We start from the raw sequence: 23,484 nt of genomic DNA, 5'->3' as shown, positions 1-23,484 counted from the left end.
TTTTTCCAAGTTCGTCGGCCAAATGTCTTTTTTGTCATGAATCGTTAAATATAAATTGTAAATAATATAAGCATCTGACAAGATTAACCGAACTTAATGAACAGATGAATATATCATAGATACAAAGGCAGCATTTTACGATCGCCGAACATATAAAATAGTTCAGATTTAATGGAATAAAGGGACGCGAGACCGTCAGTTCTATTTCTTTTTAATCAACCCTCGTATTTTAAACGATATTGAAATTGATGCCTCGAGAAATGAAGTTAATATTGCAAATTTGACAGGCAATATAAAACAACTATTGTTTTCATTTGGAAAAGTTCTAAAATAACTTTTTTCATATTAACAACCATATACATGTACAATGATAAATGAACATGTCACGATATTCATTATTTTGAAATATTTCTAATACCTTGCTAAAACGCTGTTAGTATTTTATTCAGAAGGGTAACAATGCTATCGTTTGCGTAGAGAGTCTTATAGTCGTAAAATCTTCACTTTCAGATTGACGAAACCAAAGGTTTCGCAAATCAGCGGTACATCAACGTATATAGACTTCTGTCAAGTCTGTCAATTAAAAAACTACCTACAATATCACACTTTTTGAAAATGACATTCTGTAGGAATAATACAAAATAGTCTTAAAATATATATAATGTAAATAGTCTTAAAATATATATAATGTAAAATTGATTATTAATAAGGGACTAAACTATCCTATTTTTTCTTTAAATCATATTATAATGCCTTTTATCTATCATTAATTTATCTTTTTTATTAATATTAGTATTCATTATACACATAAATTATATTTTTACATGCTTGTGTTGCAATATTTGATTTCTCATTTACAATAAACATTGGTTTTACAAGTCAAATAGGACGAGGATCGTTTACTTATCATTTATTCTATTAACAAAACTATGTTATTTCCTTATCAACCTAAAGTTATCATGTCCAGTTTTTATTTTTTTTAATTATTTTCAAATATAATTTAGTACAATAATAGTTCTTAAAGTTACATATTTTACGTTATATCAAATACCATGCATTCCTCTTTCACCCTCCCCTTGAATGCACGAGTGTGCTCGTGCTTCTACTTTTTACTCTTCATGGCCAGTTTGAATTTACTATAAAACTACATATTGAAAACAGATCGTTGAGATCATATGTTCATATATTATATCTTAATGACAATATACATTTTGTAAATTTTGTAAATTCTATAAAAGCCAACATTTAGTTTAGAAATTGGATAAGCGGATGCTTGGAGTCTTCTTAGAATTGTAAACAGCCTGCAACATGCAAATTTAAAAACGTTTTGTAGCTTGATGATCAGGGCGTAGCTAGTACAATCATGGCACGAGTTCACATGTTAACAAGTTAACGTCTAGGTTTCTATACCTGATTCATGTTGATGACCACCTAGTCCTTCCCCATATTTCAAAAATAATGTAAATAGTGATAATGTGTGTAAAACCATGCACGAGTTAACAGGTTTGATAGCTTTGTCAGAAAGCGACAGCTTTGTCAGAAAGCGACATGTGATCTTCCGCCGATATGAAATCATTTTTTTCTAAATGGGTTAGACGACCGTCATTTTTTTTTCATATAAGTTCTTGCATAAAGTAAACTCGGGAAGTTTTTATGTGAATTAAAATGTTTACCAGAAAATGTGATGAGATCTAAATACAGTGTAAAATGTTTTGTGGGAAGAATTTTGATTGAATAGAATTAAGATATCTTAGTTATTTTAATAGAAAATATTAAAGAGCTATCCTGCACATTTTATTTTAGAACTATCCTTGACATTTCTTTTTTATAATGGCGAAAACTAATCCTTTACATTTTATTTTCTAGAACTATTCTAAACTTTTTTGCAGTAGCAAGAACTATCCTTTACAAATAAATTTAGAATGGCCAAGGAGATTATCAAATTTAAAATTGTAATTTTTACATGACCAATAACAAGTTTTCTTATATTCAGTTCTTCCCAGTATATTTTACAGGAAGTCAACTGAATTAATATGGCCTTCGGCCGAAAAACATCCGTATGATAGTTGCTTCTTAACAAATTACACATAACCATGAAGCGTCTAGGCTAAATTGTGTAGTCATATTGCTACATGTTCTAGGAGTGAGAAAACTGTCTTTATATGTTGCTGTTCATGTATACAATACATATGTTTGTGAATTTCAAAAGTATACCGAATGAAGTATAAACTATGTTATTTTAACCGGTTTCTTGACGCTATTCGTTATTTACTGCACATATCAAGTACGTATATGATCATGCAGGGTGTAGGGTCTTCACATTGCATCAGTTTTGGTACTATGGCTTCTTTACTATTACTAAAACCTGACATTGACACTTGTTTGTCTTCTTTGAATGTTGACAGTAAACACATTACACACCTAAAGAACCTAAAAGCATACGTACGCAGTCACTGTATCGTTAAATCTTAGACGCTTATGACGAATTGCGAGGTAATATTTTAATGTGCAATTTGTGTTAGATGTAATCACATTTAATGATGAAATTTGTTATATTTAGTCAAGCTGACGTCTGTGCTCTTTTGAATCTGAAAACTTGGTTATTTTCTGTGGGCGAAATGATTAACAAGTAAATCGAATACTTATAGTTAACATTCATGTCTTTTGAACTTGAACCAAGACCGGTCCTGAAATATTTACAACTTGAATAACGTTTCTTATGCTGCTGTTGTCTAAAGTTAGTACATGTACGTCCATATAGTTTCAAAAAAATTTTTTTTTACAAAAAAAAGTAGTTGTTTTCATTAGAATTTTTTTTATATCAATTGAAATTGCTTTATATGTTTATTTAAAAACATTTTTTGTTAAATTAGTCTGTTTTTATAATATATCAAATAAAGCACACCAACCCGATAGGAGCACAAAAAGGATACGAAAACAATATAAAAGGCGTTATAATTGTTTTGCAATATCATACAATTATGATAAAGATAATATTTATTTTAGCATAACGTACATACATGGTATTATAACACATGGTGTGAAAAATAACAACATAGCTCAAGCATGAGCTAAACATAACCCATTCTATTCACATCAACACCAGGGATATCACAAAGAAAGGGTATACCCTTATTTCCATTGTGGACTCTAGTAATGTCCCATAATCAGCATTGTATAAGTAAAATTAATAAAAGATGCTTGACTCGGTCTTATTGCCTCATAAAGACACACTTATTGACGATCAGGCGAGATTTGTTTATTCACACACAAATGCTAGACTTATCGCCTTTTGAACAAAACAACAATCTTAGGTCAAGCCGAATAGTTTGTTGACAGATATATTTCTTGATACAATATCAAATTAATGATCTACTTCTATATCTCTTTATTGCGTTGATGCAACAATAAATTAAAATGACAATGGTTTATAGTTATTCATTTCTTCATAAAACATATAAAGTAGGCTAATTGGAAACGGAAATACCTAAAGTAGAAAGTTACACCTCTTTTTAATGCTAGTATGATATCTCTAAAGATACTACATAATTTGATAGTTTTTATGGTTTGCTGTGGTGTTTCTTGTGCTTTATGAAGGACCTTTTTGTCCATTTTATTATTTGGAAAAGTTGGTAACTTTCTGGTCTCAGGAGTGTGTTTAATACAATTAAATTGTTTTGCAATAAGAACCAATGCGTCCTTATTTTATGAAGGTTATATAAAGCTATCACAGTCTATGGTGAACTCTAAATATAGTTGTTCTACGAAATAAACATTTAAATACTGCAGTGGGTACATAACAAATTTAAATTTGATCTCAATATTATAAACATGAATGTACATTTTGTTTCACACTATTTGACCTTCATCCTTCAACGTATTATTCAAAAGTAAAAACAATCATATACAATTTCGGACAAATGCTACAATTCTGACAATTGACTTGTCATCGCATATTACATTGCGAATGACCGATATTTTATTTTCTATCACACGTTGCCTTCTGATTGTCATAAAAGCTATAATTATTTCACGCTGCGTCGTTCTTTTTAACATGTTTAGGTAATATAAGAAATTGAAAAATTATAGCAATACTTACAATAAGGTGTTAAATACGCTAACATTGAAGACTTGACTAAACGACAATTGACGCATTCTTATGACGTCTATAGTTATAACTTGGGAATAGACAAAAAGCCCCTTCCAATCCGAACAAAAGCCCTCCCAACTATAAATTCAATGAATGACACTCATATTTGCAGGTATGACAAATATAAAACCCTCCCACCCAAGAAAGCACATATTACAAAAGCCCACTGTATAATCATAGATGACCATCACGTTAGGACAACTACAAAATAGAGTTTCTGTTCATAATTTAGCTTTAATAATAAACTGTATGACGAAATTCATTTTATATGAAAAACAAAAACACAGAAAGCCCGAAATAATCTTAACTATCTATCCGTTTGGAAAGTGCTTTCATGAAAGCTTTTAAAGGGTCCTTCTCAATCCGCAAATTCCGTTTTATGTATCTTATTATGTAAATATAAAGATATCAAATAAATATTATTTAAACTATGCGCCTGGAACAATTACTAGCGGACGTTACATATTTTATAACTCGTCGACATTTTGCAACCATTTCGTCTCTGAAACCACTTCACGTCCTGTCCCTATATATGAGATTTGATCAGTTATTTGTAAAAGCAAGATGGACCCCTTAATTCAATTTATAGTTAAACATGGTTTATTGTCGGTACCTATGAAAACATATTTTGATTGTCATATATGCTATCCACTTTATTGTATTTAAAATATACTTTTGCAGCTTACTCTGACGCAGACAGTGGACATCTGATAACGAACAAATGTAGCGGGGAATTTCTCAAAATGGTTGTAAACTGAGAAGAGTCAAAATTCAGAACATTTAACTTTCTCATCTATGCATGGGCGTATCGGAAGTTTCAATATTTCTGGTGATAAAAACAAAAACATGTTATTATTTATATGACATTTTATTGTCATAATGTATTTGACATAGTGCATCGATAAAATTTTTCATTTATCGTCGGAGCTGACTCCGAGTTCTCTAAATAATTTGGGAACTTTTTTTTGTGGTGGACTTGTTGTATACCAGCTTGTTTTGTATGATCAATGCTGCTAGTGGTCTTTTTCTTCATCTTCCCCTGTCGTTCTTTCCGGCCTGGTAATCCCGATGCCGGTCAACGATGGTTGCCGATCTTGGAGCGGCAGCGACGGTTGTCGGTCTTGAGGAGGCAGCCACGGTGGTTGCTGTCTTGGAGAGGCAGGCACGGTTGCTGTCTTGGAGAGGCAGCCACGGTTGCCGGTCTTGGAACAGGTCCGGGTTGTTGGTCAATCGCTACAAAGGGAAATGTAATTTAACGAAACATATTCATTGATTCAAATTTTTTACAGCAGTTACTATTTTATAGTCTAATATTGTATTCTACTAAAACTGTATATAAGGATATATTATCGCATTTATTTTTCAGGAGTTTTATTTATATAATTTTCAACATTTGTTTTCGTTTTAATGAACATTAATCACTTTCATTATTTCACTGGTCCTGGGTTTGTAAAATTCTTTTCTTTCATGTACACGGTATATATATATATATATCCTTGGTAACATAAATGATGCACAGCAGTATGCACCGATGACAAATATTGATCCAGCAGATGAACTTGACCCCCCCCCTGTGAGTTAATCATACTAGGAGATAAGATATATCCTTACAGGTATCCGATCATTACAGGATAAACGTCTGCCCAACTGTCGCGAAAACGAGACCAAGAGCTACGAAAATGTAGAAAATTTAATAGGTATGTAAAATCATACAGGGTGACTGTGGAGCATGCAATATCGCTACTCAAGTCTTACAGTGAAGGACGGTGTGAAGAAAATTGTTAAGTAACACTGTAATGATATGTGACGGACTTGTTTGCAGACGGAAATAAATTGGTTTGAACTATTAACATAAATTTGAAAACTGTATTGTTTATTATCATTTACTTACCCTTTAACTTTAAATTATATACAGTATTATTATTTTGAGAAAACCCCTGAAATGATCAGTAGTCCATCGTCTGCTGTCCGCATCGGAGTAAGCTGCAAAAGTCTAATATTAACATGTTTTATGATGTGTCACTTTTACACTTTACAACAGATACCATTGTTATGTAACAAAGAATAGAAGGAAAAAAAGCATTGTAAGATAAAGCACACAACACTGAGAGCTACATAGTAGTATAGATACCTATCAGTCAGTCTGAAGTTTTAAGGTCCGTTCAGTGTTAAGTCACTATTTAATGCTATAAGGTTCAAAGTTTTGTGTGCTATTTCATAAATTATGCCGCACTTTGCGTGAAAATGAGAGTCAAAGTTCAACAGGAAATATCATTTTAATGACAAAATTTCATGTAAATTGAAAACTATTTGTATCGTGTGCATTATGTATATGAAATCTTCGCGGATTTTTGATCCGTAATAAAGCTCGCTCAGTCGGTCACTATACATTTTTGTCGGACCGCTGATATTATTGTGAAAGCTATATTATTTATAAGCCCCTATACACTTACATACAAAAAAGAGAACACATTTATGTAAGGTAAAATATCTAGTTTTAATTGTGAAGAAAATTGCGTAGGTTTAAACAATGTGATGATTATATCCCCGCCTCCAGATTTACGGAAATAAAATACCACAGATAATACTGAGATTATTAAATTCCTGGCATTTTCAAGGGTTATATATTACATGGCACTCAGTCAGTTATGAGCATAATTATCATGAGGTAACAGGCAGAACTATTTGAACAAAAACGTATTGTTAGTCATTTTCTCTGATAAATGGTTTACAATAATCAAAGCACTGAATGTACTGATGGGGAGGCTATGACAGAATGTTTCAGACTTTTAGTTTCTTTTCTTTTTGCTTAAAATGTGCTGTTATTTCAATTATTACCCAAATAAAAAGATATGCACATTGCGCTATTTATCCTTACTGTTGTGTTCAACCATTCATATATATGGTTAATATGGTTGACTATTCATTTTGTTAATATTCCAGAACATTTCATTGAGGTCTACATTCGGACTGTTAATCATGCAAATTTTGAAAAACCTCAACTGTCAATAATAAATGACATACCAGAAAGAATGACGACTGTTCATTATAAGATAACAATAACATTTTACAACTGACGGTTCCTTATCAAAATATTCTAGGACTGTTCTTTTAATATTATTGAATGATAATAACAACTGCAAGTGATGCAACATTTTTATTGAACATAAAAATTATACACATTTACATGTACCATAATTGAGATCAATAAGATACTGTCTTGTGATGAGTATTAATATTCATGCTCTACGGACAGAAGGTTGTCTTCTTCTCGAATAAAATCACGTTTCAGAAATTTATTTCCATTTCATTACTGACGGTGTCGGATAATATTAAAGCTAAATATTTCTTGAAAAAATACATGTCTGCAAAGCTTAATCAAAACTGAATCAACCTAAGTGAAAATTGATCAGGAAGTTATATCTTCTTTTTTTACCGCCAACACTCAACCAACTTATGGTAGTTAATCGATAGATTCTACGTGTATTTTTAAACCTCACTAGCTTGAAATATATACTGCGGAAAATCTGTTGTTAACAGGGTGTGCGGTTTTCCCTCGCAAATAAATTAGAACGTCGAAGCGTCAGTGCTATGAATGGTGTTATAAATGGCGTGTTTTGGAAGTTTTTGTTGAAACTTCTCCAAATCCCTCCAGAGGCGTGCACGTCGCGAAGAAAGGCACACGGAAGGTCATGGTCAAGTCATCATAAGTACCAGAGGTGATTGGTTGACCTGTCGTGACTTACTCTGGAGGTTTGGCGCTAATAAATGCCGTTTTTTGTTGTCGTCAGTCAGAAAGTTGATGCCTTGACGGTATTGTCGTCTCCTTTACCACCAACGAACGAAGAATGGGCTACCAGGAAGAATCTGCTAGAAAAAGACGTCCCAGATGCTATAATCTCGGACATATGGTTATTCCGGTGCCGAGTATAAATAATCTTAAAACACACACACTTTTGTTGAAAACAAAACAAAAAAACAACAACACATTTTCTGTAGTAATTTTTCAAGTGTTGTAAAATGAATAAGAGATTCCTCTTATGCCGCCGATTATTTTTAGAACACAAACATATAAGTTCTTTTTTTTATTTTTCAAATAAACATTAATCACTTCAACGCGCGCAAATATCGTTTTCAAATTAAAGTTTCGTAAAATATGTTAATGACTTCCCGATGCTCGACTGTAAGTAATTCGTATATATATGCGTTTTTTTTTTCTTTTTAATTAAAGCTTCTTATTCTTTAATATTTTTTATGTATCTCATAATCTGTATTGAAAATTTGAATTTTATTACACATGGACTATCAAATTATGATGCGTTGCCCTAGAATTAAATAAACTTTCTAATTACGCAATACGGGGTCGTTCATTTTATTGAAGACTGATCTTTGCGTCTTTCTCTGAAGTAATTATTTCCTTGTTAAAATATATTTGACCACATATTTCTGTCATTTAACTGTTCACTTTACTTCCGATTTTTGTTGTACGGAAACACATGTTTCTATTTGTGTTTTCTAATCAATTCGAATCTATAATCAGTTTAATGGGATCACCACCAGGTAAACGACTACCAGGTACTTTGGTCATGTTTTTTACCCCAAATATTTGAATGTTTCTATTGGGATTAAAATGATCGTAGTTAACTAAACAACTGGTTGTATAAATCCCTGACCTGTCTAATTCTAATATGAGATTAGTGGATATATAAGACTTTCACTACAAAATATTCCTAAACAAAAGAGCACATGTTTAAATTTATTCCTATACAAATAAAAGATCAGAGTAGGGATCTGTTAATTGCCAGACATATTTTTAAAAGATACTTTTATGTTAGAAGTTTGATTAATGAATTATGTAAGATGAAAATATAAGTATTGCTTTTTTATTTTGCTAATGTAAAATGTAATATCGTGCTGAAATTTTGCCGGAGGGTCCTTAAGGGTTTTGTAGTTAAATAGTTTTTTTTTTCGGCGATAATGGTTCAATAATATAATGTTTTCAAACTATATGTTCATCACCATCAGTGAATTTTTAGTTAAATGTATGCAAAATATTTACTAACAGCTATATGATATAGCGGTTTATGAGCGTTTTCCACGTACAGCCTCCTGGGGTGTACTAATTAATAAGTTAGTTTTCCTTAGTTATCACGCAAGCATGATCCATGTCTCTGATGTAAGCGACAGTTTACAATTATTTGTCATTAAAAATACTAAGGGCTATTAATGGTTATAACAACAAAAGAACATGCATGATATTGAGAATACGGTGTTGCATCGTTCTAGTTAATGACCCGTCATAAACAGTTGGTCGCTGCGTAGTAATTGGAAAATTGTTATCAAAAATAATAAAAAAATTTGCCACCAAATTAAAGCATTTACTTATAAATTTTCATTTATGCTTTTTGTTAAAAAAATATTGATAAAGTTATTATTTTGAAGGGTTTTCATACCAGAACTATTTATTACAGACGTACGTATGCCTAAACCTGATTACCGCGGCAGTATGACGTCACGGAGTAGTGATTTTGAAAAATTACAAACAAAAATCAAGAATTTTTCAGAGAATTATTATCTTTACAAATTGCAGATATGAAATTAAAGAATGAAAATATTTTCATATTGTAATTGTCTGTGATGAGTGATGAGTCAGCTTAGAAAAAACCAAGGTACTATTTTTTGACCTGATTATCGCGGCAGTAAGATTTGACGGACAGTATTAACATTGGGGAGGCATAGCCTCCCCAAAAATTAGTATTTCAAAGGCTCATTATGTTCCAGAAACGCTTATATTTTTAATAATCTACTACACAAACTTTTCTATTATTTCCTAGAAGTTTACTTATATTTTTAGGTCTTGTGTTAAAGTTTCCAAAACGTTACTTATTGGCCAATAACCTGAACCACCTTTCTTGTCTGTGTCTTTTGGCAATAAGTCCAGTTATTGCTAGTCATTAAGTATTTTGTTTTCATTTTGAATAATAACTTTTTTATATCTAACAACCATATACATGTACAATGATAAATGAACATATTACGATATTCATCATTTTGAAATATTTCTACATACCTTGCTAAAACGCTTTTAATATTTTTTTCAGAATGGTAACAATGCTATCGTTTGCGTATGTAAAATCTTCACTTTCAGATTGACGAGACGAAAAGTTTCGCAAATCAGCGGTACTTCAACGTATATAGATTTCTGTCAAGTCTGTCAAGTAAGGGCGTTGACATGACACAGTTAAAAAATACCCACAAAATCACACTTTTTGAAAATGTAGGAATTATACAAAATAGTCTTAAAATATATATAAGGTAAAATTGATAATTGATAAGGGTAAACTATTTATTTTATCCCATTATTTCCTTTAAATCATATTATAATGCCTTTTTATCTATTAATTTATCTTTTTTATTAATGTTAGTATTCATGATACACATATATTTTTACAAACCTGTGTTGCAATTTTTGATTTCTCAATTACAATAAACATTGGTTTTACAAGTCAAATAGGACTTATCATTTATTCTATTAACAAAACTATTTTATTTCTTTATCAACCTAAAGTTATCATGTCCAGTTTTTAATGTTTTTTTAATTATTTTTAAATATAATTGAGTACAATAATATTTCTTAAAGATATATATGTTATGTTATGTCAAATACCATGCAGTTCTCTTTAATATCACCTTCTCCTTGAATGCACGAGTATGCTCGTGCTTCTATCTTTTACTCTCCATAGCCAGTTTGAATTTACTATAAAACTACATATTGAAAACAGATAGTTGAGATCATACGTTCATATATTATATCTTAATGACAATATACATATTGTAAATTCTATAAAAGCCAACATTGAATTTAGAAATTGGATAAGGGGATGCTTGGAGTCTTCTTAGAATTGTTAAAAAATACAGCCGACAGCATGCAAATTTAAAAATACTTTGTAGCTTGATGATCTGGGCGTTGATAGCACCATCATGGCACGAGTTCACATGTTAACATGTTAACGCCTAGGTTTCTATAAATGATTCATACTGATGAACGCCCAGTCCTTCCCAATATTTCAAAAATAATGTGAATAAAAATAATGTGTGTAAAATCATGCAAGAGATAACGGGTGTACTTGGTTTATCAGTAACCTTTAGCGTAGTGTGACATGTGATCTTCCCCGCCTTAAATTTAAACTTTTCTAAAAGGGTTAACAACCGCCGTTTTTCATAAGAGATACTGTATTGTGCAAGATCTCCCACGTTCCTTAGCACAGGCTTAAGCGATGTTCAATTTTTAATCCCTTAGGACAAGAAAAATTATGCAAAATTATGATGAACGAACGATAGAAAAAGAAAGTTAACGACACTCACTAAACGCAAGCCCAAAAATTATTTTCCCTTTGTGGCTGAGGGGTTACCGTCAAGGGTTGAGACTTCAGAATTGCAGTCAACGTTTATCCCTGCGTGATCGTAAGAGGCGGCTAGATGGGTCCACATTACTTGTAAGTCTATCTCTCAGCTCCAGCAGGTAGTTGTGATATCTTACGTTGTTTAAAGTTTGTAACACCCGAGGTTAGCCAGAGTCATTGTTGCCAAATGACCTAGATTGTGTTGGCAGGCCATAAAACCAAACAAAAAAATATATCAACAGTATCCAGCAACAAAGAATCACATGTGAGGCACCAAGTAGGGCAACGGACATAGATGAGGGTAAGAGGTTTGACCAAGGAAGGGAAACTATTAACGGCTGCCACACAGCATTTGATCATTTGTTGTTATGAGTATACAAATCTGGGAAAAGGGAAATCTCTCAAGAATCACAAATAAGCAAAAATGTGTCAATTGCATGATTGGTTTAATTAAGTCTATTCGTGAGCGATAATGAAACTTGCCACATCTCCAAGGACATATGGCACCGGATTAGGCGGTATCTAATGCTGCATACTAGAAGTATTGAAATCAATAATCCCGAAATACTAGGAAAAATATTAAAATACCAGGAATAAAGTATTAGAAAAAAACCTGGAAAAAAAATACAGAAAAAATATATAGGAACACTCAGATGAAGTACATGACACCAGTTTTTCGGCCTAAACCTGCATTCTTTGCCGTATTGAGTTTGACTGTCTAGTATATTGCAGCTCCATTGGAAGCAATGAAAACATGACAAATAGCAAATTTTAAAGCTTAATATCTAACTTAAAAATCAAACTCAATAGAAACTAATATATTCGATAAAATAAGATACATTTACGATGATGCTTTTGAGAAGAAAAATGAATGCTATAAATAAACATAAAAAATCTGAGTAAATACGTCACGGGAATGAAAGACGAGAACAAAAAAATTTGAATTTACCGGTATGTTCAGTTTTATAATGACCAAATCGTTTATATGTCGGCTTTGATAAATTTAAGATACTTAAACAAGAAAAATTGCCCCATATCCCTAAAGGCTGATACCAAGACGTAAATAAGATTTTACGCCAATGATTCGCGTGTAAGATATATACTTTGACAAGTACTCTTACTTTTATAATTAACATTTTGCTTACATTTGATAAAAAACATTCTGTTTTTCACAGACATGGTCAGATCACATTTATTTCATCACGTTTTTTGAAAGTTTGACCTTCACTAAAAGGCTTAATGTCATTGAATACTAAACTATAATATTAAGATAAATAAATGTGATGTAAGTAAAAGTATTGTCGAGGGATTTCCACGATATTTAGATAAACCTCTGAAAAATAAATCATATGCCCAAGGCCGGGCATAAATCACACTCAAATGTTAAGTATTATTTACTACTAAAATGTACTTGGAATTAAACGTATAAGGCAATTGACATTTACTATATTTTCTTGGAAAGTAAGAAGGAAATAGTTTATTATCGTGACATATACATGTCAATAATTAAAGACATTGTGTATACATCAGGTTCATTGGGCCTTTAAGTCAACATGTCAGTTTCAATTTGATTTCATTTGAATAAAATGTAAGCATGAATACGTAAGAAATGGTCCAATGGCAAATGACATTTTGTATCGAAAACAAGTAAATATTCAAGTACACATTTTTGCGATATTAAAGACGGCATTTTCAGTCTTAAGCAAAATTTTAACACACATTTACTAGGTATAAATAATGGATCGTTTGCAATTTAAATAACAAAATCATACAAATACATTGGTTGTTGTTTGTAAATACCATTGATTTTTATTAAACAACACATTCGTCATTTTATCCTGTCAGTATAATATAATGCTAGATTTGTACTAATTTTCATTGAGTTTTAAGTCCAAAAGTTAAATATATAAAAATAATTGTAATGTACAAAACAGTAATTGTGTAAAAATAATTAACTGGTTGTTGTTTTTTTTACTGACAGAAGTAAAAAATCAACAAAGATGCATATAAATTATTGCTTATGAGGTATTAGATATTGATTTAATGTTGATGATTGATTGATTGAATGAATGAATGAATGAATGAATGAATGAATGAATGAATGAATATATGATAATTGAAAAAAAATCCTGTTTTTTGTTTGTTTTAAATGATTGGTTTACTAATTAACGTTAACATATCAGCCATTCGTCAATGTTCACGAATAAAAGTTTTACATCTTGAGGTTACGAGTAATTACATAACAGAAAAAAAAATTTCTTTACATACGTAAACGTACGACTTTCTCGGTAATTCTCACTAAACCTAACTGGCCAATCAAAATGGAAGAAGGATACATTAAAACAAATACATCTAATGACATTTATAAAACACATTAATCTAAAACATAAATACCCATGCCCGTAATGGTGTTTTAAAATGGTAATGACAAACCTTTTAACATGTTCCCCATCTGAACTTTTTATTCACATCCTAAATACATGTAATTACTTTAATATTTAACATATCTTCTATAAACAGATAAGTTTTCTCCATATATATCTTTTTCGATATATAGTTATATCAGTACTTATATATGATTGAGATTATGTTTTTTCTTCTTCTCCATTCTTTGTGAGTGTGCGTGCGCGTGGTGTTCGTGTGTATGCTTTTGTGACTCTTTGACTTTTGTTTAAAGCAGGGAGACCAATTATTTCCCTTGATATTTATTATCTTCATTGCAAACTTGAATTTGATTTTAAGCCTAAATTAAAATTATCATATGATAAAAAGTTAGTGCCAATAGTTTAATATGGCTCAGATATTTGGGGAGTATATAACTACTGTTCACATCAGAATTTGTAAATATGGTTTTGGTGTAAAACAGCAAACTCAAAAATATGCTGTGTAGGGATACCCTTATCTATTATAATATGTAACAAAAAAATATCTTCACGTTGTTGGCTAACAATTATGAAAGAGTTTTCGTCCTCCATTTATACTATGTATAGAGATCTAATAAATTGACTACAAAATTAATAGCTCTCGGGCTACACGTGATAATTCCATTATTGGTCATCTTGGTTTACTCATAACCAATTTAACTTTGATATCAATTGGAAACATTAATTTTACGAATGTTGAGGATTCGTTTACGCGATCATTTTTCGCAAGACTGGTCAGCATCTTTAAAACATGCCTAAAAACAGATTATTGTACTTTCAGAAAAGAACTAAAATTAGAAAACAATCTTGATAGCATTCAAAATGATGTTCTCGGAAAATAATAATCTCGTTTCAGGTTAAACTTATACAATTTAGAAATTAAACCGTTCAATATAATGCTTTATGAAAGTTTGACCATTATTATTGTTCATTGCATAAAAAAGATTGGAAACTTTGATACTATTCATTGACTTTTTTCAATTTGTTAAGTTCTTAACGATTGTGAAGCATTGTTGTGTTTGTTACGTGTAAATGTTGCAATAAGTAGGGAAAAGAAAGTATCGTACATCATGGACAGGCACAGTATTATCGAGGTTGAAACAGTTTCAGTTTTGCCCTTACATTACATTATTGTAAATTTTATTTTCTTACTCAATTGTTTTATTTTGGCAATAATATAAAATTATTTTTACCTAAAATTAACATATTTAAACTTTATAAAAGCTGAAGGCTATTTTACTAATTGTGTCATGAAACCCTTCGGACTTTTTGTCAAACGCATCATGTGAGTAAAATTTTTATTTCGTCTCATGATTTGTCTCTTTTTTCAGTACTACAAAACATTAATGGTGAGTTCTTTGATATTTTGACATTTGATTGCTTGAAGTTCTGTTATAGTGTGTTCTTTGAAGTTTCAAAATAGAAATAAAATTCCTCAAAATTTAAAAAAGTAATGTTTAAAGACAAATTCATTCTGTCGAAATACAATGCCTGCTAGTAAGTTGTCTGCAATGTTACGAACAAGAGCTAATTCGATCCATTTATAAATCAATCAAAATATTCTGTACAAACACTTACATAAATACATCATTTAAACGTCTCTTGTAATTCCATATTAGAATCCCAAAGTCAATGTCAAAGCCAATGTCAGTCCATAATCTTATTACAACTCAATCAATACCAAATTCCGACAATATATATTTATACAGTGATTTTGTAGGACAATCTATTTGCTTTGTCACAGGAATGCATTAAATCATCAATTCATTCTTTGTTGAAAACTCTAAGTTCTCTGGGAATGATCTAAACAAGACATATAGATATATTTTGACACTCAGTCGTATATTTTATCAGTGGTTATGTTATACCCGTCTTTCTGATCATCTAGCAGCAATCAGCATGATACTATTTTTATGAAATTAATTTCTTATTATATTTCTATTTGTCTAAGATTTGTTCAACTTCTCCTACATAAATAGTATTATCGTTCGTAGTGTTTTTTTTACTAGTATTTTAAATTTAACCACTATGTTATAAACAGGCTTTTTATCTCTTAGATTTTAAATTCATTTTGGTTACAGCTATTACCGGTACAGTCGGCATCGTTGTTGCGTCCACCTTTATTAAGCGACTTTTTTATTAAGCGGCCGCATAAAATCCCTCCCGATGATTTTTACTATTTAATTTAATTCCATTAAACGACTATTTTATATCGCAGCCAGCGGCCACCGAATGTCGACCCAAATGTACAAAATTAAGTGTTAAAGTATCTATTAAACGGCCGTGACAAACAATCGTCCCTGCGGGCATTCTCACCTGTGTAATTAGCGAGTAGGTAAGATGTGTACAAGCAAACAAACAAATATTTTACATGGTCAATGGTCACAAATAATAGTCGTTTAAAAACGAATAACAATTGCAATTGTTTCAAAATCGGATTTTCCGATCGTAATATTTATTGTGACATATTTTGTCAGAGCAATAACGTATCACAACACCGCATTTGCATAGTTTTGTCATGTGCTCAGAGTGACCTCCCTTAACGAAAATGACGTCGGATCGAGCGAAAAAAAAGACAGTCATCTAATAAGACCGGATAAATTGTATGAGGAAATCGTGCATGGAATTGAGTCTGAGTAAATAGCAAATGTCATCGATTGTAGTCGAAATAAAATCGTGAAACGTAGTGGACTAAACATTACAGAACCGAGTCTTTCATTGCTGATGGTGTAGGTGCTCATCTGATGCTTTATAAAATACATGTAGTATCCCATTAAATATGACCCTTCGACAAAAAAAGACAAAAAAATCCTAGATCTCTAAAAATCTTATTGAATTTGAAATCGGGGTAGTGTGAAAACTAATTGTTGAAAAAATTAAGAAGTTTAAAACTCATTGCATAAAAAAATATCTGGAGCTCTGGCTCAGCAGGAGATGTGTAAGAACATATTAAAAATATAAGACAATATGCTTTGTTTCATGGTCAAAATGACCTGTTGACAGTATTATGAGCGTAGATCACATTTGTACACAAATTTTTACTAAAAAACAAAAACAAACAATATTGATGACTATTTTTTCAAAAAGGCATAAATGTAATTATAAAACTGTAATACATACATAATATTGTATAGATTTTGTTTTTTATAAAAAAGATGTTATTATATCTATGACTTGTAATAAAAAGTCTCGAATTTTCCAGAATTCTATTGAGATACCACTTTATTAAGAGACCACTTTTTGGCAGTCCCTTGAGTCAATGTCGACTGTATATTGTAAATCTGAAAAAGCCTTAATTTGCCACTTTCGTTCGAAACCACGCTTGCATATTGAAATTGTTTTAATTGAGTATGTTTTCACTTCCCACTATAGAAATGTGTCCTTTCCAATGCAAAATTAACTTTGGTCACCAAAGACGCAACATTCATTTCGATTATAGTTCCCTGGGTCAAGAAAGGCGTCCTATCCTAATTGTATATTTTATGACGTCGTATGACATCCTGCATGACTATTGAACAATTATATAAAGTAAATATTCATAAAATGACCAGCCCATAAGAACTTGATTCAAGCTATTTTCACTGCTTCTCAAATTGCGTTTATTGGAAAGTCATTCTGCTAGACTTTTGAACTCAATTTGTTACTTTCCCTCCCATTTAAAGCGCCGCGTTGACTGTAACTTTTCATTTTTCATAGACACTGAGCTATATCACGTGATTATGTTAGTTTGATACACACATATATATGTACGATATCAAAACAGTTTGTTTTAGATATATATATTCTGTTGAATCATTAGAAACGCTCCGATATTGCCTAATAGATAGCTTTAATTTCTCGAGCGATTATTTAATTTGTATGATAGGCAAGTTTTCATCTACTAGCGAAACTCCGTAGTTCATTATAAAATCTTTTTTGGATATAAAGATTGTTTATTGTATTTAAAGGATTATGTGTTTGATGCATCGCATACAGATTATATGTGTTCTGCTAACATAGTTTTGTGTTTGAAATTATTCTTTATTTTTCATAAATTCTTAAGGGATTATTATTGCAACACAATTCTTGTAAACGGAGGATATTGTAACACAGTTCTTGTCAACGGTGGATATTGTATTGACAGAGAAAAATGCTGGTATGATATCTTGCAATTCAACTATTTGTTTTCTTTGTATCAAGCTAATACGACAATGTTTGAAACTGAATTAGATTTCCCTTAATTGAAATATCATCTAAACTTAACTTACTATGCATTGAATCTTTTTCATGTTCAAGAATCCATATAACAGTGTGGCAATAATTATGGTATTTCTAACAATAAGTTGTTACAATCACGTTAAGTAGTGTCGTGTATTTACATGCTGTCATGACTTTTAGCCCTTTCAATCTTAATATTTTGAAAAAGCGTTCAATCCAAATCTTGTTCATTTACATGTTATTCATAGTTTGAATTTTAAAATTACTTACGTTTGATAAATCAAAGTTGGTGTGTTATGAACTCTTATTATGATCCTATGTATATTAAAGTAAAACAGAGTTTCAGAGTTTATTACCATATCTGCTTTATAATTTTCTTTTTCATTCCGTTGACTACGTATTCTGTATAGGAAGTGTCTTTTTTATTTGCAGCAAATGCAGTGAAAAAGAAGTAACAATGCTTGAAATTGTTAATTTAACTAATTCAAGTGATATCAACAGCAGCCAAAAGATACAGCCCATGTACGAGTCTCACTTGGTACCATGGGAAGACACTGTTGTGGGAACGTATCTCCTACTTGTATGTAAGTGCATCACACAATGTAATGAAATAATTGTTAATTTGGATTAAATTGGAAAAAAATCACAGGCTTATAATTAAAGTTTAAATCTGATAAAAAAGAACTCGCTTTCAACAATCGCTAGAATTCGTTAAATTTTGTGAAAGCAAATGATAGTGCATCTTTTAAGAATGGTTGATTTTGATTTTAAGTATTTGATATTTGATCAAAATTTAAGATTAATTTTGCAAAATAAATTTTGAACTATAATAATAACAAGATAACAGGCATATTTCGATAATCGGTCAAAAAACCCAAATACAGTAATGTTGTCTATACATATATTTTGTTCTGGTTTGCTGACAAACCCGACAAGATTTCTTTTAAAGAAATCACTACAGTGGTAAATTTCCTGAAGATGTTCAAATGTGGTACATTTTGACTCACCCTCAAATGAAATGAGCGGTAACAAAATAAAATATGCTGTGTGTTTTGTCATGATCATCGTTTAAGATAATTTACATAAGATTTTTCTGAATAAACCATTTAGCGAATTTAAAGAATCCATAATCTAGACATTTCAAATGTACATTTTGCCTTAGAAACGAACGAATTGTTAATTCTTAAGAAAAGGCAACATGAATTTTGTAACGCTTCGAAAATAGTTCAATAGCATGTGAGAGGCTTGCTACATGTACCTATTGTCGAACTTTGGTATTGATTGAGTTGTAATAAGAATCGCTGTGAAATAAATTGTTAAATTAAGTATCCAAATATAAACATTTTTTTTCTTGAAAGAAGCATTTTGACTTCCAACATTTGAAGCGGCATAAATACAACTATAAAATGACAACGATAGGAAAAGCATTATATAAAATGACAAATTGAGTATTTATTACAGTTTGTCTTCAAGGAATAATATAAATTATGTTCATTTTGTTAAAACATTCAGCTTTATTGTTTCACACATGCCACCATATATTTCTAGTAACTAAGTGATAAAAGCAATATGAAAGAAATTGTTTTTGTCTACAATAGTACTATTATATAAATTATCGCACTGTTTCCATATAATTCATCACAATATTCCCAGATTTATAATGGGGCATATGTAAAAATGTAGCACAATGTTCCTAATAAAAATTTCCAAAATCATATTCAATAACAATAATATCCTTTCCATTTATCATTTATATTTTATAACTGCTCAAATTGATTTTGATTTTTTTTTCATTCAGTGTCTTCTAGAAATAGTTCAATTATATAGTTATCAACTATGTAAAACAGAAATAACATCATTTATTTCCCTTCAATTTAAACAGCCTACATATCCATTTAAAGTATTCATCTGTACTTGATGAACTCCTTCAGGAAAACTTATTTGATTAAGGTTTTCAAGTAGTTAAAATAGGTAATTTATTTTTTTCTACAATTTAATTTCATATGATGGATTGCGATGCTTTTTTTGTAACTGTTATGTTGTTGTTTTTTTTTAATTTTTTGTTTTGTTGTTTGTTTTTTTGCGATAGCGAGTTGTATTTTATTCATATAATTTAAAAAAAATAACTTTGTTTCAAGTGAGATAATAACTTCAGCAATTTACAAATGATATATTGTCCCTTTTCAGGTATCTTGGCATTCACCTTAAATGCCTTGGTCATCTACACATGTGTGCGACACTGGAACTCTTTGATTATGTCAGATTATTACATCCTTAATCTCGCATGCAGTGATGTTCTCTTGCCTATAAGCGCATTCCCTCTTCCTATTTTTTCTTCATTTTATCATCGTTGGATGTTTGGTGAAATTGGTATGCACTTTGGTTTACTTCATACGGAAATTGAAACTCTTTTAAGAATGCTGCTATTTAAACGATCGAAGTTCAGCATTGATAAGTTCGTGTTTATTTTATTTCCTAAAATGTCCGAGGTTTTCTTTAGTAAAAATAGAAACGGTAAAGTTTATAACCTATGATGTTAAGGAAACCAAAAAAAACATTTTAATGAAGATAGTGTTTCCTTTTTTTCAAATATGTCATCTCTTTTCTTAAAAAAACAAATCAATAACAAACAACAAGGGCAACAGTAGAAGAAACAAGAAACACGTTCATATTATTTCAGTATGATATATATAATTTCCTAACCATAATATGAACCACAATATAAATTGATAAAGAATAAGTTATCTTTTTATGAAGATGATATAAACAGTTATATTTAACCATTTACAGGTTGTGTTATATATGGTTTTCTTGGCTTCTTTTTCGGCGTTGTCAGCATTACTACATTAACAATCATGGGTTTCACCAGATATATCAGCATTTGTCACCCAAGCATAAGTAAGTTTATACTCGTATGAAAAGGATCAATATGTCAGAAAAATTACTCGTAGGATTACGTGTTGACATGAAATAGTTTTATCAAAAGTGACCGGCGTTTATTAGAAATAAATTCACCCATAAATGATAAGCAATGGCATATTCCGACCTGAACATGAAATATATTTGTCCACAACAAGGAAGTGTTTGTTGTATAATTGTAAAATATTCATACCAATACCATAATATTTTACAGCAAATTTGATCACTAACCATGTTATTCCTTTAACTTAGAAACGTACATACGTACAGTTTTATTTTAGCACGATAAACAGCTTTACTGTACCTTTAGTGACAACTATCTAAATAACATGATTCCGTGACCAACCATTAGCAAATAAATATCAATGTGGTTCTGTCAGTATATAATAATAAGCATTTTCTCTTCTTAATAAGATTTTACGGCTATACAATCATAAATGAAAATGCCATAACTTGTCCCTTGCATCTTAATTAGATAGGTTAAGAATCGTTAAGCTTGAATAAAGCATAATTAATTGTTTTAAATTATCACTTTGATTTTCATAATATTTTTCATAATCACAATTATTCTTGTAAAATGTGATTTAGCATATAAATTGACCCGTTAACCTTATACCATTTTATTTACCAATTGTTAACAAATAATTGGTAATGGATGAGTTAACGAGATTTTGTTAAAATATTGTAAACATCATTAACTTGTACATTTACCCACATAAGCATGTTTGCACAGAAGGCAATCAATTATGGTTTGTAGATTCAATCGGCTGCTTTCAAAAAATATACAGTGATCCAACCTCCTGACTGACTGGAATTATGGATTTTTTTTCAATTAAACAAATGCCAATCATTACTTTTGTCCAAATAACTTACTTTGGATATTAATTAAATTTGCTATTTTGTTATACTATGTAATAATTTGTACAACTTCTATTAAAACTTCTTTTTGCTTCTCTCTCTGATTTTAGATTTATCTGGTCAAAAATTCCGCCGATGTACAATCATTTTACCATATGTCTATGCCTTAGTATGGTCAAGTTTACCACTGAGTGGATGGGGTTCGTACTCGCTGGAATCCTACGGAACATCATGCACCTTACAGTGGAACGAAAACAGAGCTTTCATTACGATGATGTCTTTGTTTTGCATATTCACCCCATCTGTGATCATATTCTTTGCATACAGCCTTATTTTGCTCAAGTGTCGAAACAGTAATCGTAATGTACGGGAATGGCAAAGGAGGACACGGAAAATGTCGAGAAAGGAGTTTTTTCTTATCAAGGTTAGTCATTTTTTAAACCTAGTTTCTTTCCAATGCAAATTTCAAAAGTCTTTTCTTCTGCAAATTGAACGCTCTACAATAGTAGTCATAATTTTAGAAAACAACATATGGATTAATAGAATTATTGGCAATTTTTCTTGTCCAAATTAAGATAACTATGTCATTATAAAGTACAGTTTATTTTCAACAAGTATACACGTTTACAATTCATGAATTAAAATTTACAACGCATGCAATGCAATAAAAAAGTGATCAAACTGAAAGCTGATGCTTATAATAATGGATATGTTTGGAATGTATGATAAATCAAGATGTAATACGTTTATAGATATAGCTAATATTGTACTATAAACATGAGTATGTAGCTGGCTGGTATATGCATATGAAACATTTCATATTTATGTAAGTCTTAATTTTAACATTATGATAAATATCATTTCATTTTCTTTTTCTAGATCACATTTGCAATGTGTTGGGGATTTCTGTTATCGTGGATGCCTTATGCTATTGTATCAATGTGGTCTGCTTACGGTGACGTCAATCTTTTACCGATTAGATTCACTGCAACAGCGGTGCTTATGGCAAAATCATCAACTGTCGTTAATCCTATAATTTACTTTCTAATGAGTAAGAAGTTCCGGCCATTATTACTGCGCTCACTGAACTTATCAGATTTACGAATGCGTGCATCAAACTTAAGTTCTTGGAAAGTGATATCTGAACTATTTCCAATAAAAAATAGTTCAGCAACCGGAAGTTCGAATACTACAAGTGACTCCTCATTTTCAGGACCAAGATTTCTTGTTCGAGTAAAACAGGCACACATAGAGGCAGGTAGTGACGTACAACTCTGATGAGTCATGTGTGAAAATATCTTCCAGAATTGAAATAAATACAGACAAAGAATGTATTAAAACAGCGTTACACAACGAGTTAGTTTTTCAGCATGATACATGCATGTATTAAGTAATATAGTTGTCTGTTTCGAAGGCTAAAATGACGGAGACATTTTCTCTGCATTTGTGCTTGTCTAAAGAAAATTGTAATATACATGAGATGAAAGTGTTAAAAATCATTTGACTAATTGGAGGGTAACACAAAATGTTGTAA

The 23,484-nt window shown here is 30.8% G+C and overlaps 1 protein-coding gene across 1 annotated transcript; it reads left to right on the top strand.

Annotated features, from left to right (window-relative positions):
• Positions 1-5,231: 5,231 nt before the first annotated feature.
• On the top strand, positions 5,232-23,484 carry LOC132736031 (opsin-5-like). Its single transcript, XM_060723072.1, has 6 exons — positions 5,232-5,397; positions 5,764-5,847; positions 20,361-20,543; positions 20,964-21,071; positions 22,061-22,374; positions 22,830-23,484. Exons 1-6 carry the CDS (start codon positions 5,232-5,234, stop codon positions 23,226-23,228), a joined length of 1,254 nt encoding a protein of 417 aa, XP_060579055.1. The 3' UTR covers positions 23,229-23,484.

Source organism: Ruditapes philippinarum, unplaced genomic scaffold, assembly GCF_026571515.1.
Source record: "Ruditapes philippinarum isolate M1 unplaced genomic scaffold, ASM2657151v2 ctg2221_1_1_1_1, whole genome shotgun sequence".
Classification (NCBI taxonomy): Eukaryota; Metazoa; Mollusca; class Bivalvia; order Venerida; family Veneridae; genus Ruditapes; species Ruditapes philippinarum.
The sequence above is the reverse complement of the archived record's forward strand: the minus strand, read 5'-3'. Positions and strand labels throughout refer to the sequence as shown.

Excerpts from the sequence above, each read along its gene's own strand:
- LOC132736031 (XM_060723072.1), top strand. The coding sequence starts at position 5,232 with ATGGTTGCCGATCTTGGAGCGGCAGCGACGGTTGTCGGTCTTGAGGAG. Across the intron at positions 20,544-20,963 it reads TTGGATGTTTGGTGAAATTG|GTTGTGTTATATATGGTTTT; the intron begins GTATGCACTTTG and ends AACCATTTACAG. Across the intron at positions 22,375-22,829 it reads AGGAGTTTTTTCTTATCAAG|ATCACATTTGCAATGTGTTG; the intron begins GTTAGTCATTTT and ends TTCTTTTTCTAG.